Source organism: Octodon degus, unplaced genomic scaffold (assembly GCF_000260255.1).
Source record: "Octodon degus isolate 3935 unplaced genomic scaffold, OctDeg1.0 scaffold00085, whole genome shotgun sequence".
NCBI lineage: Eukaryota > Metazoa > Chordata > Mammalia > Rodentia > Octodontidae > Octodon > Octodon degus.
Window position 1 is genome coordinate 6,117,672 of NW_004524661.1, and position 12,605 is coordinate 6,130,276.

General features: G+C 46.9%; 1 protein-coding gene across 7 annotated transcripts in view; it reads right to left on the reverse strand.

Moving 5' to 3' along the window:
- The window catches only part of Tenm2 (teneurin transmembrane protein 2), a 935,290-nt gene that overhangs the window by 20,924 nt on the left and 901,761 nt on the right, over window positions 1–12,605 (reverse strand). For all 7 annotated transcript variants that reach the window (XM_004637050.3, XM_004637048.2, XM_004637049.2 and 4 more), the window contains 2 exons: window positions 9,847–10,022; window positions 7,785–8,020 (listed from right to left, as the gene is read on the reverse strand). In XM_004637050.3, the coding sequence (XP_004637107.1) occupies window positions 7,785–8,020; window positions 9,847–10,022 (412 nt within the window). The remainder of the gene's footprint in view (window positions 1–7,784; window positions 8,021–9,846; window positions 10,023–12,605) is intronic.

Here is a 12,605-nt window from a genome sequence, read left to right on the forward strand (position 1 = left end):
GCCTGGCCAGCTGACGTCTTCATTTCCTCTCTGGGCCAATCCTCTGGGACTGGAGAGTCGCTCTCTCTCACAATAAAACTCCATGCGGCACTGGGATCAGTGCTTGTGCAGACAAAACAACTTGCCATAAATTTAATATTAGCTTAAATAATGCATCATTAGAAGGGTAAGCTCTGCAAACACATTAAATAATGTATTCCTCAAGCAAACATTATTTTTGGAATGACTTGCTGTTTTGGATAGTGGAAAGGTGGGAAGACCTGAATTGGAGTTGTGCTCATGACACTGATTACCTGTGTTGTTCCAAAGCCACGTGGCCCTGGGTTTTTAAAAAAATCTGTTATTTATTTATTTGGTACAGGGTCTTGCTATGCAGCGCGGACCCATAGTGATCCTCTTGTCTCAGCCTCCCTAGCACTGGGATTGCAGGCGTGTGCCACCATACCCAGTTTTGGGGCCTGCTCCTGGGGTTCTGGGGCCAGCATGGCATGTGTTACTGGGGATAAAACCCGAGTCCTTGTGCTTGCCTGGCAGGTACTCATGCTGCTGAGCTATCTCTCCAGGCCCAACATGTCACTATTTCTAACTTGATTTTCCCACATGTGATGGCTTGTGAGCTCCTGCTGAGCAGGGACTTGAATTTTCTTGGCGTCCTGACTGTTCTGGGGTGTGCTTGGTGCTCCACGCACATGAGTGAATATGGACTGGGTTTGAATGAGAGTCAGTGTTGACATGTAAAGTTCTAACCTGGAGAACTGGGAAAAGGAAATGACATCAATTTGAAAAAGTCCCATTCATGCATTCGCTACCTACCTCGCACCTACTGTGTAAGTCTCACAGTAGGCATTTAAGAAACTGAGGCAGCTATGGCTTCTGTACTCATGGATATTAATAGAGGGGGATAAAGACAGGACAGCCCAAAGTGGAGAACGCAGGGCAGCGTTTAGTGCAAACATGAGGAAAGAACTGTGGAGATGACTGGGATGTGGAGCGAGCGCAGGGCCGACAAGGACGCTTCAGGAGGAAGAGTAGCCTTGCTGGTAACCCCTGTGAGTGGCACTTCGAACGCATGTTCCCTGGTATTCACCAGAGGTCACTCTGCAGTGCTTTAGAGCACTAAGATTTTACCAGGCCCACGAAGGGCCCGCTCTGTGGCCCCATTCTCTGTGGTCAACTCCAGCCACACCGGTTTTCCTACTGCTCTGTGTTCAAACAACCCTCTCTCTGGCCTCAGGGCCTTCATCTGAGCTGTAGCCTTTACCCCTAAAGCTCTTCGCCTCCTCTTCCTTTCGTTTTCAGCTCAAGTATCACTTTGTCAGAGTGGTCTTAACCTAAATCATGAACTGTCTTCCCTCCAACCCACACCCGGTGGGAGTTTCCTTCCCAGCACACACCACAATGTCTTTACGTGATTTGTACATTTACCACATTACTATCTGCTTCTCCTTGCTCAGGCATAATAAGGCATAAGCTCCATGAGGGCTTTTCCGCTACCCCATCCCAAACAGTAGGCTGTTCAGAAGTGAAGCCTGGGCCAGCCAGATAGCTCAGCGGAGTAAAGCACCTGCTTAGGCAGAGCACAGCAGCTGGGGCTCTATCCCTGGGCCTGCTGTGCTGGCCCCGCCCCTGGGGCATGCTGAGATGGTGACTGAGATTGGGCGTGGTGGCGCACACCTGTAATCCCAACTCTTGGGAGGCTGAAAACAGGAGAATCACTGTGAGTCCGATCTAGGTAGTGGGACCCTGTAGACCCTGTACTAAAACAAAACAAAAAAAAAAGTGAAGCTTGCCTAGTGAATGTGTGTTTAATGTTTGTGCAGAGCTTCACATTCTAATTACGCATTATTCAAGTGAGTATTAGATTTATCTACGTCTCTCCAGGCGCAGGCTTTGCTCATAGCACACCACTGAGTTGTGTCTGTTTTACTCACTAGCACTCAGGACAGCAGCCACTTGACAAGCAGAGGATCGTTCAAGGGAAGGACAAACGCACTGGGGCAGGCAAGAGGAAGCGCAGGCTCCCATGCTGGCCCAGGCGAGCAGGTGGGCCGCATGTAGGACGAGCTCATAAATGTGTGCACACGTACACACGCATACCCTGCTCGTGTGGCATTGTGACCTGCCATGTAAGTAAAAGTAATGCATGCCAATGTGTACCTTCAATGTCATATTCATTTTTTTTTTTTTTTATATGACAGGGTCTCACTATGTCACCCAGGCTGGCCTCATACTCACAGCGATCCTCCTGCTTCAGCCTCCCTAGTGCTGGGATTACAGGCATGCACTACCACGCCCAGCTAATGTCATATTAATTATATGGAAACCAAAACAAAATTACTAACTCCTACTTCTTCTTGGAACATTAATAACGCTGATATCAGTGTCATGATAGAAGATTATCTTGGAAGCAGTTTTTCTTTTGTTCTGCTACTGACGCATGTAGCTGTTTCTTGCCTTTGCAATCTCTGTGTAAATCATAATCAGGAAGAAATATCCCAGAGGGTGGTTGTCTCCCTTTGTTTACAGAGAGAATCAGCCACAGAACAAATCTGAGGAGAGCAGAAGTGTAAGTCTTAATAAAAGGGATCGGGTTCAGTTCCATTTTCCAAGGGCTCAGGAAAATGTCTGAGAGAGTGGGGACAGGGTCCAAAGGTGTCTCAGTTGGCCCTCAGGGCAGGAGGCTTGCCTCCAGGTAAGGCTACAGAGGAGCACAGGCTGTAGGCTATGTCTAGCACATGTGTGTTCTTAATGCTTGGCACTGCCTTCTTTCTTTGCAGCAATTCCTTTCTCTAAGCCTTCTCCTGTCCAGGTGACTTCCAGAGATGTCTATTACTTGATACAGATGAGGACATGTGACCTGGGCCTGTCCAATCACAGGTCTCCCATATCCCTGACCAATGATTAGCTCAGAGATGAAAACTCCATCTCAGCCAGGCCAACCATAGTTCATAGGATTTCACAGAAACATCTCCTGTGGGGAGATATTGGTTCCTTTCTTCTCTGTTTTCTAAGCTTATAGAAGCCTAGAGTCAGCTTTGGCCAAATCTACCTGTCCCCATGATATGAAGGGGGCACAAGGCTACCTACAGGACACAGTCAGGCCCACTGCCAAGATAGACTCTGTTGGGGTGGGTGGGAGTGGACTGTGATGTGAGGGAGGCAGGAAGGGAGAAGGAGAGAGGGAGGAGGGACAGGAAGATAAGAATGAGAAGAGATATCAAGCTAATGACATCTTGGAGACTTTAAGGCCAGAGCCTGTCTCGTGGCCTGTGAGGTGAGACCATGAAAGCCATTTTTCATTAAGCTAATCTTGGTGAGTTTCCGGTGCTTTGTAGTGAAGATTCCAGACAGCAGGTCCTGTGTTTATGAACTCATACCTGCTGGGGTGGTGCTTAGTTTACAGGCTAAACACTATCAAGGAGTCAAAAGAGGACATTTTTCATTTATCTTCCTTTGTCCCTTGTGTCTGGGTAACTACCATGTGGCCCTTGCACCAGGGCTGCATGGTAACATAGTCCCTGTGCCTGTGAAGCTTACTGGTGTTGTGATGAAATGGGCCCTCGAGTTTCTGAAAGGACAGAGGGGACATAGGAAGGACTGTAGGACAGTGGGAGGGAAGGTGGTGCTGGCTCTTCAATGGTGAGTCCTTGGGAGGCATAATGAAAGCCTTCCCCATCCTGAGTTTTGGCAGGGATGAGGGCCTGAAATTCCCAAATTAGCTAAGTATTCTGCAAGTTTTGGTGGAAGGCTGTGGTCCAGCCATCATTTTAAAACTTCCCTATCTGCAAGGAGGAGAGGAGAGCTGAGAGAAGGTGGATCAGAATGTTACCGGCATGGTTCTATTGTGGTGGGTTTCCTGGGAACTTCTATTTTCTCTTAGCTCTAGGGATGCTTGGGGGCTTGGAATCTCCTGCCCTTCACATGGGCAGGCTTCCGAAAGCTGGCAAGTTCCTGGGAAAATCAGGCCACTGGCACTGGTGCATGATCTCCCCACTTCCACACCCCCTAAGCCCCTGGCATCCATGAGAAGAATGAATACGGGCCCCGCCATTTCCATGGTGTTGGCTAAATAGCTGTATTTTCAACTTCATTCAGCTTCTTTCCCAGTGCAAAAGGCAGAGCTGGAACCCCTGCAGCCTCATGTGTGCCTTGGTGTCAGCTTCCAGTCTCACTCCTTCTTGCAGTCTGCAGAGACTGAGTGCTGCCCCCAACCCCCAGTCTCCAGGACATGGGCAGGACCCCTCAGGAGGCCCACATGACGCAGCACCCCTACTGTCTACACAGTCCTATTCACTGTATCTCTAAATCTCTCCCCAATTTCTCCCCCTTCTTCTCTCTCTCTTTTCTGCTTGGACTAATTCAGCAGCCTCTATGCTGTCCCTCCTTTCCTCTCGTCTCTTCCTCTGTCTTCCCTAACCCCAGAGGGATCTACAGAGACCTTTCTAACGCAGTGCATCCCAGCATGTCACCCCACCGGGCACACTCCCACTGTCCTCAGGATAAACACCAGCTCATGCCAGCCCCCTTCTAGTGCTCTCCTGGCCCCTCTCTGCACCTCCCCACTACACATCCACCTTCTCTGGCCTCAGAGTGACTGAGCGTTTTCTGAAATGCCGCCCCATGGCTGGTCTCTTGGCCTTTTCTCAGATGATGCCCTCTGCCTGGTCACTTCTTTCTTTGGCCTTCAACTGGCTACTATTTCTATAGCTCTTCAGAAAGGATTCTGGCTCTCTGTCAAACCATCCCAGGCCTGTGTCAACCGCGAGACCTGAGTGGGGCGGCAGAGGCTCTGCTGTGAGCTCAGCTAATCTTCCTCATCTTCTCCTTGGGCACTCAAAGAAGACGTTGCCCAAGCTTCCTGGCCATGAGTAGAGATCAACCAACTCTGTTCTCACCTGTGCAGGTGGAAGGGCCATGTGCTCTGGCCAGGCCTGTTCACCAAGCCCTCTACAAAGAGCCAACCTGTCTTCCCCAGCTGCGTAACGGAGGAGGCCACATGTGTAGGATGGCAGGATCACAAGACGGAGCACCTGCATTGCACCTGTTAAGAAGAGCAGCCTGCCTCATTTGGACTGTGATATGCTAAGATCCTGGGATTTTGGGGTTCATTTGCTACCTGGCTAAGGCTATCTTTAATTGACTGGTACAACTAATCATCCTTCCTTGTAGCACTGGTTTACATCATACTATTTCCATTGATTCCGCCTCTTCCTCTTCATTTTTTGTACTACTGCAGACTGGACTAATCTCCTACATCCCCATCCCTTTTTGTTTTTTATTTTGAGACAGGGTTACCTAAGTTGCCTAGGCTGGCCTCAGACTTGCAGCCCTCTCAAGTGGACGTGACCATACTCAGATCCAACGTCTTCCTCACTAAAGTATAAGCTCCTTGGTTACAAGGATCCCAGTTTTTCCTTCTCCCTGTAGTTTACTCATTCCATGGTGCTACATATAGAGCTGGCACTCAGTAAATATCTTTTGAATGAATGAAAAATGTCATGGCCCCATTTGACAGTGGAGCAGGGATAGAAGGAAATGTCCAGACCGAGATAGGGAGAGGAGCATTCACTATTACTGGCTCAGAAAACACCTCTAGCTTATGGGTGCCAACAGACACTTATACACCAGAGGCCACAAACTCCATGCCATGAGCTCATGAATTGCTGGAGAAAAGACCACTCCCAAGCTCCCCAAATCCACAGCACACTCAACACTTCCCTTCCACCTTCTTCCAACTGCTCCCCTGCAAGTTCCAGGAGTTGCTTTTATTTCATTCACTAAACAGTTTATGAACTGAATTAAAATAAATGAGATGCAAATAAATTCCAGGCTTTCTCCCTCATTTTCAAATTACATTTTCAGTCCACTCAACCTGTTATAATCTCATAGTGATTTTCATTTAAGAGAGCTAAATGGATATGTGATTATTGTTACAGGAACTAACACCAGACAATTAAATGTTGAGGTGTTGATAGATAAAGCTGTGTTTTGATTTGCATAAACATGATGCCAGCAAATCTAACCCTGGCAGAAATTCAGTTATAAGACTTGCGTGCCTAACTTCTGCTAATTACCACAAGTACCATTATTAAGATTTTTAATATTCAGAGTTGGGATTATAGCCATTCTATTTTAGGGCCACATTTATCTTTATTTTGAAAACTTAGTCAAAATGCATAACTGATTTATCAGAGAAAAGGCGCTATTACTACTTATAATCAACTTCTACAGTGCAGCGTATCAAAAATCAATTACACAGACCCGAAATCCAGTCATTAAGGATTTAGCTACTAATCTCATTCCATTTTTGTCTTTAGGAAGATACTGCTGCTTGCAACTTTGCAGATACCAGCGGAGGAAGAAAAACATGGAAGACGCCTGATAACCTAATGTGGAGAATTAAACTCCAGCCAGATGGAGGCAGAATCTTAACAAGCAGTGCCCAGCTCTGCAGGGAGGTCACTTGGGCTGACTTTCACTCTGGTGACACACGGTCCAAGTTACAGCCCAACTTTTGTCAATGCCGAATCTGTTGCTCTCAGTATCCCCAACCATCCATTAAACTTTGCCCTGTTCCATGGTTTCTCTGTCTTTCTAGTGCTTATCTTGATCTGTGATTGTTTTAGTTGTTTAATAGTTCAGTTATCATCTACCCACACCCCTGGATGAAGGCTACAAGAGGCTAGGGGCTTTGCTTTCTGCATCCTGTATCATAAGCTCATGGCTCATGGTGGGTGTGTAGTCAACATGTGTTGGATTTGATGAAAACTGGGCACCCCAGGATTCTCCAGACCTGATGAAAGGCTTAGCATGATAGTAGGACCACATTGGCATGGGTAGCTGATAAGAGCAGTCTACTAGTATGGACATGATCTGTTTGACAGGACATCAAAATGGGAAGCTGTACAGGACAGTGGTTAAGACAACTGGGGGACAAGTCAGATAGAAAGATGCAAATGGAGCTGAGTCCTGGCTCGGCTGTCTTTTCTAGCCATTGCATCCTTAGTCATTCAGCTTTCCTGAATTTGTTTCTTCATCTGAAAAAGTGGAGGTGATAATAACTACCTCAATGGGGTTGTTGTAAAGGCTAAAATTAGATAATACCAGCAAAGCATTTAATATGATGCCTACAACATAAAAGTCTTCAATACATATTACATATTACATTTAGAAGATGTAACCTGGGGCACATTGCTTAGTGTGCAGAAACTAGGGTTGGTTTAAACTTCTTCCTGTAGTTTGGTGGTTAGTTCCTTTTTGGGTGCCATCCATGACTCCGTATCTTTTCCTTTGTGCCCTTGTGACTCCATCAGACCCTGGAGGAACCTTTGTCTTTCACTAAACCTGTGACCAGTCTGGGTCGGTGTGTTACCATATGGCCTTGAGTGTATAGAACATACCTTACAATTTTTATTCTTCCAGCATTTAGTAAATTACCCAGCCCAATTCATTGCTAGTAGCAGACACTAGCAGCAACTCAGTTGTTGAACTAGTTAAGACAGAGAACTGAGGAGCAAGATGGCAAATATGAAAGAAGACTGAAGAGTTTTCTGGCTATAGCATCCCCTAGCAGGAAATGACTGCCCTTTGCAGCCTTACGAAATAGAGAACATTTGCCCCAAGGTACAAGGCCCAAAGGCATATGGCTTCTACCTTCTGAGGCAACAACTTGCCTTTCCCAGAGAAGAGTGGAAGTTTGGAATCTGGGAAATTCTTCTCTATGCTGTGAGGAAAGGGTGTGTTTCCTTTCACTTTGTGGTAGGAAGTTGGGTGGCACCACTTACCCGGAGCTTCCTGCCAAAGATGGTTACTTTGCCTTTGATCTGTTCCTTCCTCAGGCGCCACTCAATGGAGTTCAGGCCATTCTCCATGGGCAGGGAGATGTTGCAGCGGCCAATGGTGGGGGTGATGGTGCCCGCCAGGACGTGGGGCTCACTGTGGAAACTGACACCCATGCCGTTAGCGTACATCACCCTCAGGGTACCATTATTACAGAGCTGGTAGCTGTTCCGCACTTGATCTGGGAAAACATGAGTGGGGGTGGGGAGAGGGAAAGAAATTATCCACTCGATTAGTCAGAAGAGAATAGAGCCCCTATTTTTACAGGTTTCCATGGTACTTTGCAGCTGTCAATCGAAGGCTGCCTTCAATTAGCACACATACAATGTGAAGGTGAATAGCAGAGATGTTACTGATCCATGCGAAGAAAAACATTATTAATATGTGGCACTCCAGAAATAATTATGCCGTGGTATTTTTCTTTTACTCACCGAAGACTATTAATAGTACATTTAAACATTTAAAAATGTCTATTGCCTACACAATTTGTGTCAATCAAATTCTTGAACTTTAACATATATATTTTAGCTTATATGAAAAAAAAGTAAATGAAGGAAAATTACTTTAATATATTCCCCTCTTTTGCCTAACATCTGCCCCACCGTTGATGGTCTAACCACAGGTCAGCTCCACGGCAAAGCAAGTCCAGGCTTCTTCCATAAAATCAAGAGAAAAAGCCCTTTCTTCTCTGCTCGTGCTATTGTTACTAACTCAACCACGATGGCACTGCCATGAAAGAGAACTCTGAAGCAACTCAAATGCCATAAGGTGGAGCGAGCAGAGGGGGCTGACAATGTGCTGTTTATCTTCTCGAATGGAATCTACACAGGTCAGTCAGACTTTTGCCCTTTTTCTTTATTGAAAAGTTTCAGGAAGACAATGTGATCCAGAGACTCTTTTTACAGGAAAGGGGCTTCCAGATTGCCTGGGCAGAGGAGCCGAGCAGGGTGGGCCTCTGGGAGATTCCAGCTTTTGGGGTAGTGACAAGATGTACCTGTCACTCTGTGACTCCAGCCCTCATGCAAAGGACAGAATCTACATCATTAATCATTTGGAAGAGCAGAAATAGAGTCATTGAAACAAGCTCTGTCTCAGGATAATAGTCCAGAAATGTCACCATTTATCTACTGAGAGGACACTTTTATCCTCTGACAACTGGCTAACCCACCGACATTACATCTTAATTAAAAGGAAAGTTAATCTGCACATTTCATTTTCTTGCCTGGCCTTATACTTGTCCTGGACCATGTGGCATGTTTAATAGCAACAATAACCACCGGGTGGTCAGAACCCTTGGAGACCCTGGTCCTGCCAAGAAACTGCTTAAGACTTCAGGCCCAGGGTAACCAACTCAACAAAGACATGTTTGAAAGAGCAAACCAGAATGCAACAACAACAAAAGAACCAAGCCAAGCCAAGCCAAGCCAAGCTAAACCCAACCCAACCCAACCCAACCCAACCCAACCCAACCCAACCCAAACCCAATCCAACCCTCCCCAAGTCCAGTAGTAGCTTCAAGAAAATGAACAGCCTTTGAGAAGAAAACTGTGTGTGTTCTTTTTGTGGACAGTGGTGGTGATACAAGGGTAAGACATGGGAAACAAAAGATGAGAGATAAAAATGGGCTTTTTCACATGTGTGGACATTTCCAAGTATTTAAATATTTGGTTGGGTGTGGATGACATTTGAACGTGACTGAGACATTTTTAAGAAATAAGATTCTGTCTGTCTGTCTTTGTCTCTGGCTGTCTCTCTGTGTCTGTCTGTCTGTTTATAATGTTTATATTCCTTACAGGGAATTGGTCCATATACACAATGCATTTTAATTGCTTTTTTTTTTTTTACAGCTGGGTTGCCATGTGTAGATGTTTTGATGAGACACTGAGAACACTGAGGTGAGGTCTAGGTATCTGGAAGTCCCCCAGACAAGGGAGTTTTAACCCTGCACTTGGCTGAGCACTGGATCTGGTAACAAGCTGGGGTAGAGAGGTGTTCAGTGGGGTTTACCTTGTACCACTGTGTAAGAGGCTTCTACTGAAGAGAGGTTGGTGATCACAGTGACATCATCATCTCGGTTGGAGTTCTCAATGTCAATGGTGATGGATTTCTCCATTTCTCGGTGCAGGCTGGTGACCACCCCAGTGGGGCGTGTCACATTCGTCAGACGGCCCTCATGGTCATAGCTGGAGGGAGATAAACAGTGGGCAGTACAGTCAGTGAAGGCGAAGGTTTGCCTGACATTGAGTGATACAAGGTCATGATCTATGGGGCCAGAGAAAGAGAGCGTAAGGCGGAGTGGCTGACTGTGCCCCACACCGAAGGCCCCTAGCCTATGCAGAGCCTCAGCCTGCTCTGAGAGTTGGTGGTGATGTTTCCTCCCATCCACTGGTGCAAGCGGCTTTATCAGGGCAAGAACATTTCCTCTGCTCTCAGGCAGGGTGCACTTAATTATGCTTTCCCAAGTTAAAGAGAACTGCTACTTATAAGCATCTTTTGCTCTTTAATTTGTGTTCCACAAAGCCACCAAATTAATCTTCCCCAAATATCAATTTCATCATGTCACTTCTCTGCTGAGCAAACCACATTCTTTGCCCACTTACTGCTCAATCAAGTCAAAAATCTAGCATTTAAGACCGTCCAAGCCCTGAATCCCCTACAGGGGTGCAACCTTATTACCTCCCAAGCCTCCACCACATGGAGCCGGCAACAAGAGGAAGGATGAGGAATAAGGTGGCACTATGAAGGCCATTTCCTTGGATGACAAAAATGGGACAGACAGCTGGACTCAACTGCCTCGTTCTGGACTGGCTAGGGACAAAGTGGCAGGGTGTGAGTGATGGAAGGGTGCTGGCCTCTGTATGGGACAAGGGCACGGGTAGTGCGCAGAGGAGGGGCCTCACAAGGAAGGTGTGGAAAGGCTCACCGTGGACTGTTTGACCTTGGTACCAAGTGTCTGGGACTACAGAGACAGATACAGACAGAACTTGGAAACTGGCTTTTGAATAAAACAATGCAGTCCTGGTTTATACTCCTAGTGGTATGAAAAAATTTTGCTTTGGAGGAGAACGAGAAACAGTCAACTCTGCAGATGTTTGAAGGCTGACAGCAGAATCACATCATATAGTCAGATAGGCAAGGGTGGAGAAGGTGACCGTGGCACAAGCTCTAGGGGGAAGCCCAGTGGCTGGGATCCAGCCTCCTGTCTCTACCCCCTCACTGGCCCAGGGCGTTAGGCAGTGGTGGCACAGGTAGCACCTTCTCTGGAAGGTCCTCATGTGTAACAAGCAGTGGGGACTCGGGCCCAGTGAGGCCCTGGGGCTCCCTGACGCTTTCTCACCCGCAAAGAAGCTGCCTCTCAGATGGGTACCCAGATGCTATTTATGATAGCGACAAATTAGAATGATCTAAATGTTCGCTGATGAAAGATTCATTAACCAACTGACAATCTATCCATAAAGTAGAAACCTAGGAAGCCATCAAAATTGATGACATGAATTTTTATTTATGGGCATGGCAAAACAGACACATTGTTGAGTGGAAAAGTTGAGAATTAAGGGTATTCCTCAAGAGTATATAAATAACTTCTGTAGAAGAAATTCTGTGAACACAAAATCATCTAAACATTAAGGGTGGATTCTCTGTGCAATTTTGACTAATCTTTGTTTTCTTCTTTGCGTGTTCCAATATGTTAGGAATTATTTGTAATCAGCGTGACTTGATTTCATGTTTTACAAGCAGAAAAGACACTGACAATAAGAAAGCAAGGCATTTGTCAGTAAGCCTTTGAGTTCTGGATGTCTAGCGCGGTGCTCAGGGACAGAAAGCGCCCTCCTCCTGCTGCAGTCGGGACTGCAGGCTGCTGTGCTTCCTCCCGAGGGAAGGAACTAGAACTTCCATTTTGGGGTAACCGAGCATTGGGGTAGGGACCTGAACTGCAGAGGCCCCAGGGAGAGCAGCATGTTCTCCTTCCCTGGTGGGAAGCCTCAGCTGCCCACACCTTTGTCCGTTTCCTCCACAGAGCATCTGCAGAGCCAGGTCTCGGGGCAGGTAACGTGCATGGAGGGGCAGGAGCACTGAGCTCCAGCAATGCAACCTCAAGGCCGTGCCAACGCACAGGACAGGGCTGTGTGCTGCTTGCAGCCGAGGGCTACTTCGACTCCTTTAGTCAATATTGATAAAGGACCTATTATGTGCCAGGCCCTGTTCAGAGCCCCAGTGCCATGGTGGGGACAAAATGAACAAAAATCTTTGTGGTCACATTTGCTAGACAAAGAGAAGACAAACAAGCCAAGGCTGCTTTTTCTCCTATTTGGGACCTTAATAGACAAGGTTTCCAAGGCAGCATTTCCATGTCTGCGCCATTCCTGCCCAGCTCTTCAGGAGCCACTTCCCAGCACAAAGGAGAAGGATGACTACCAAAGGGGCTGTTCCAGGCACCTAGAAAGTGACTCTTCAGCTCTACCCTACAGGTTCCTGTCATCCCTTCCTGGGATCCAATATTCCCTGCTTCCCCACTTGCTGGACTAGAGGAAGGAGTTGAACATCACTGAGAGATCCTTCCAGTTTCTCTCCTCTGGAGGGCCTGTCCTTAGGGGTTCTGACTCGTGCCCTTCCAGGCCCCAGTTTACCAAGAGTGACTGCTCATGCAGCAGATGGAGGGCCAGCAGCACTGCAGATGGAGAGAGAGCAGCATAAATTCAAAGCGAGATGGTAAGGAGACCCAGCGTGCAAGCTGCATTATTCAGCGCTGCTTTTACAGAGTAAGT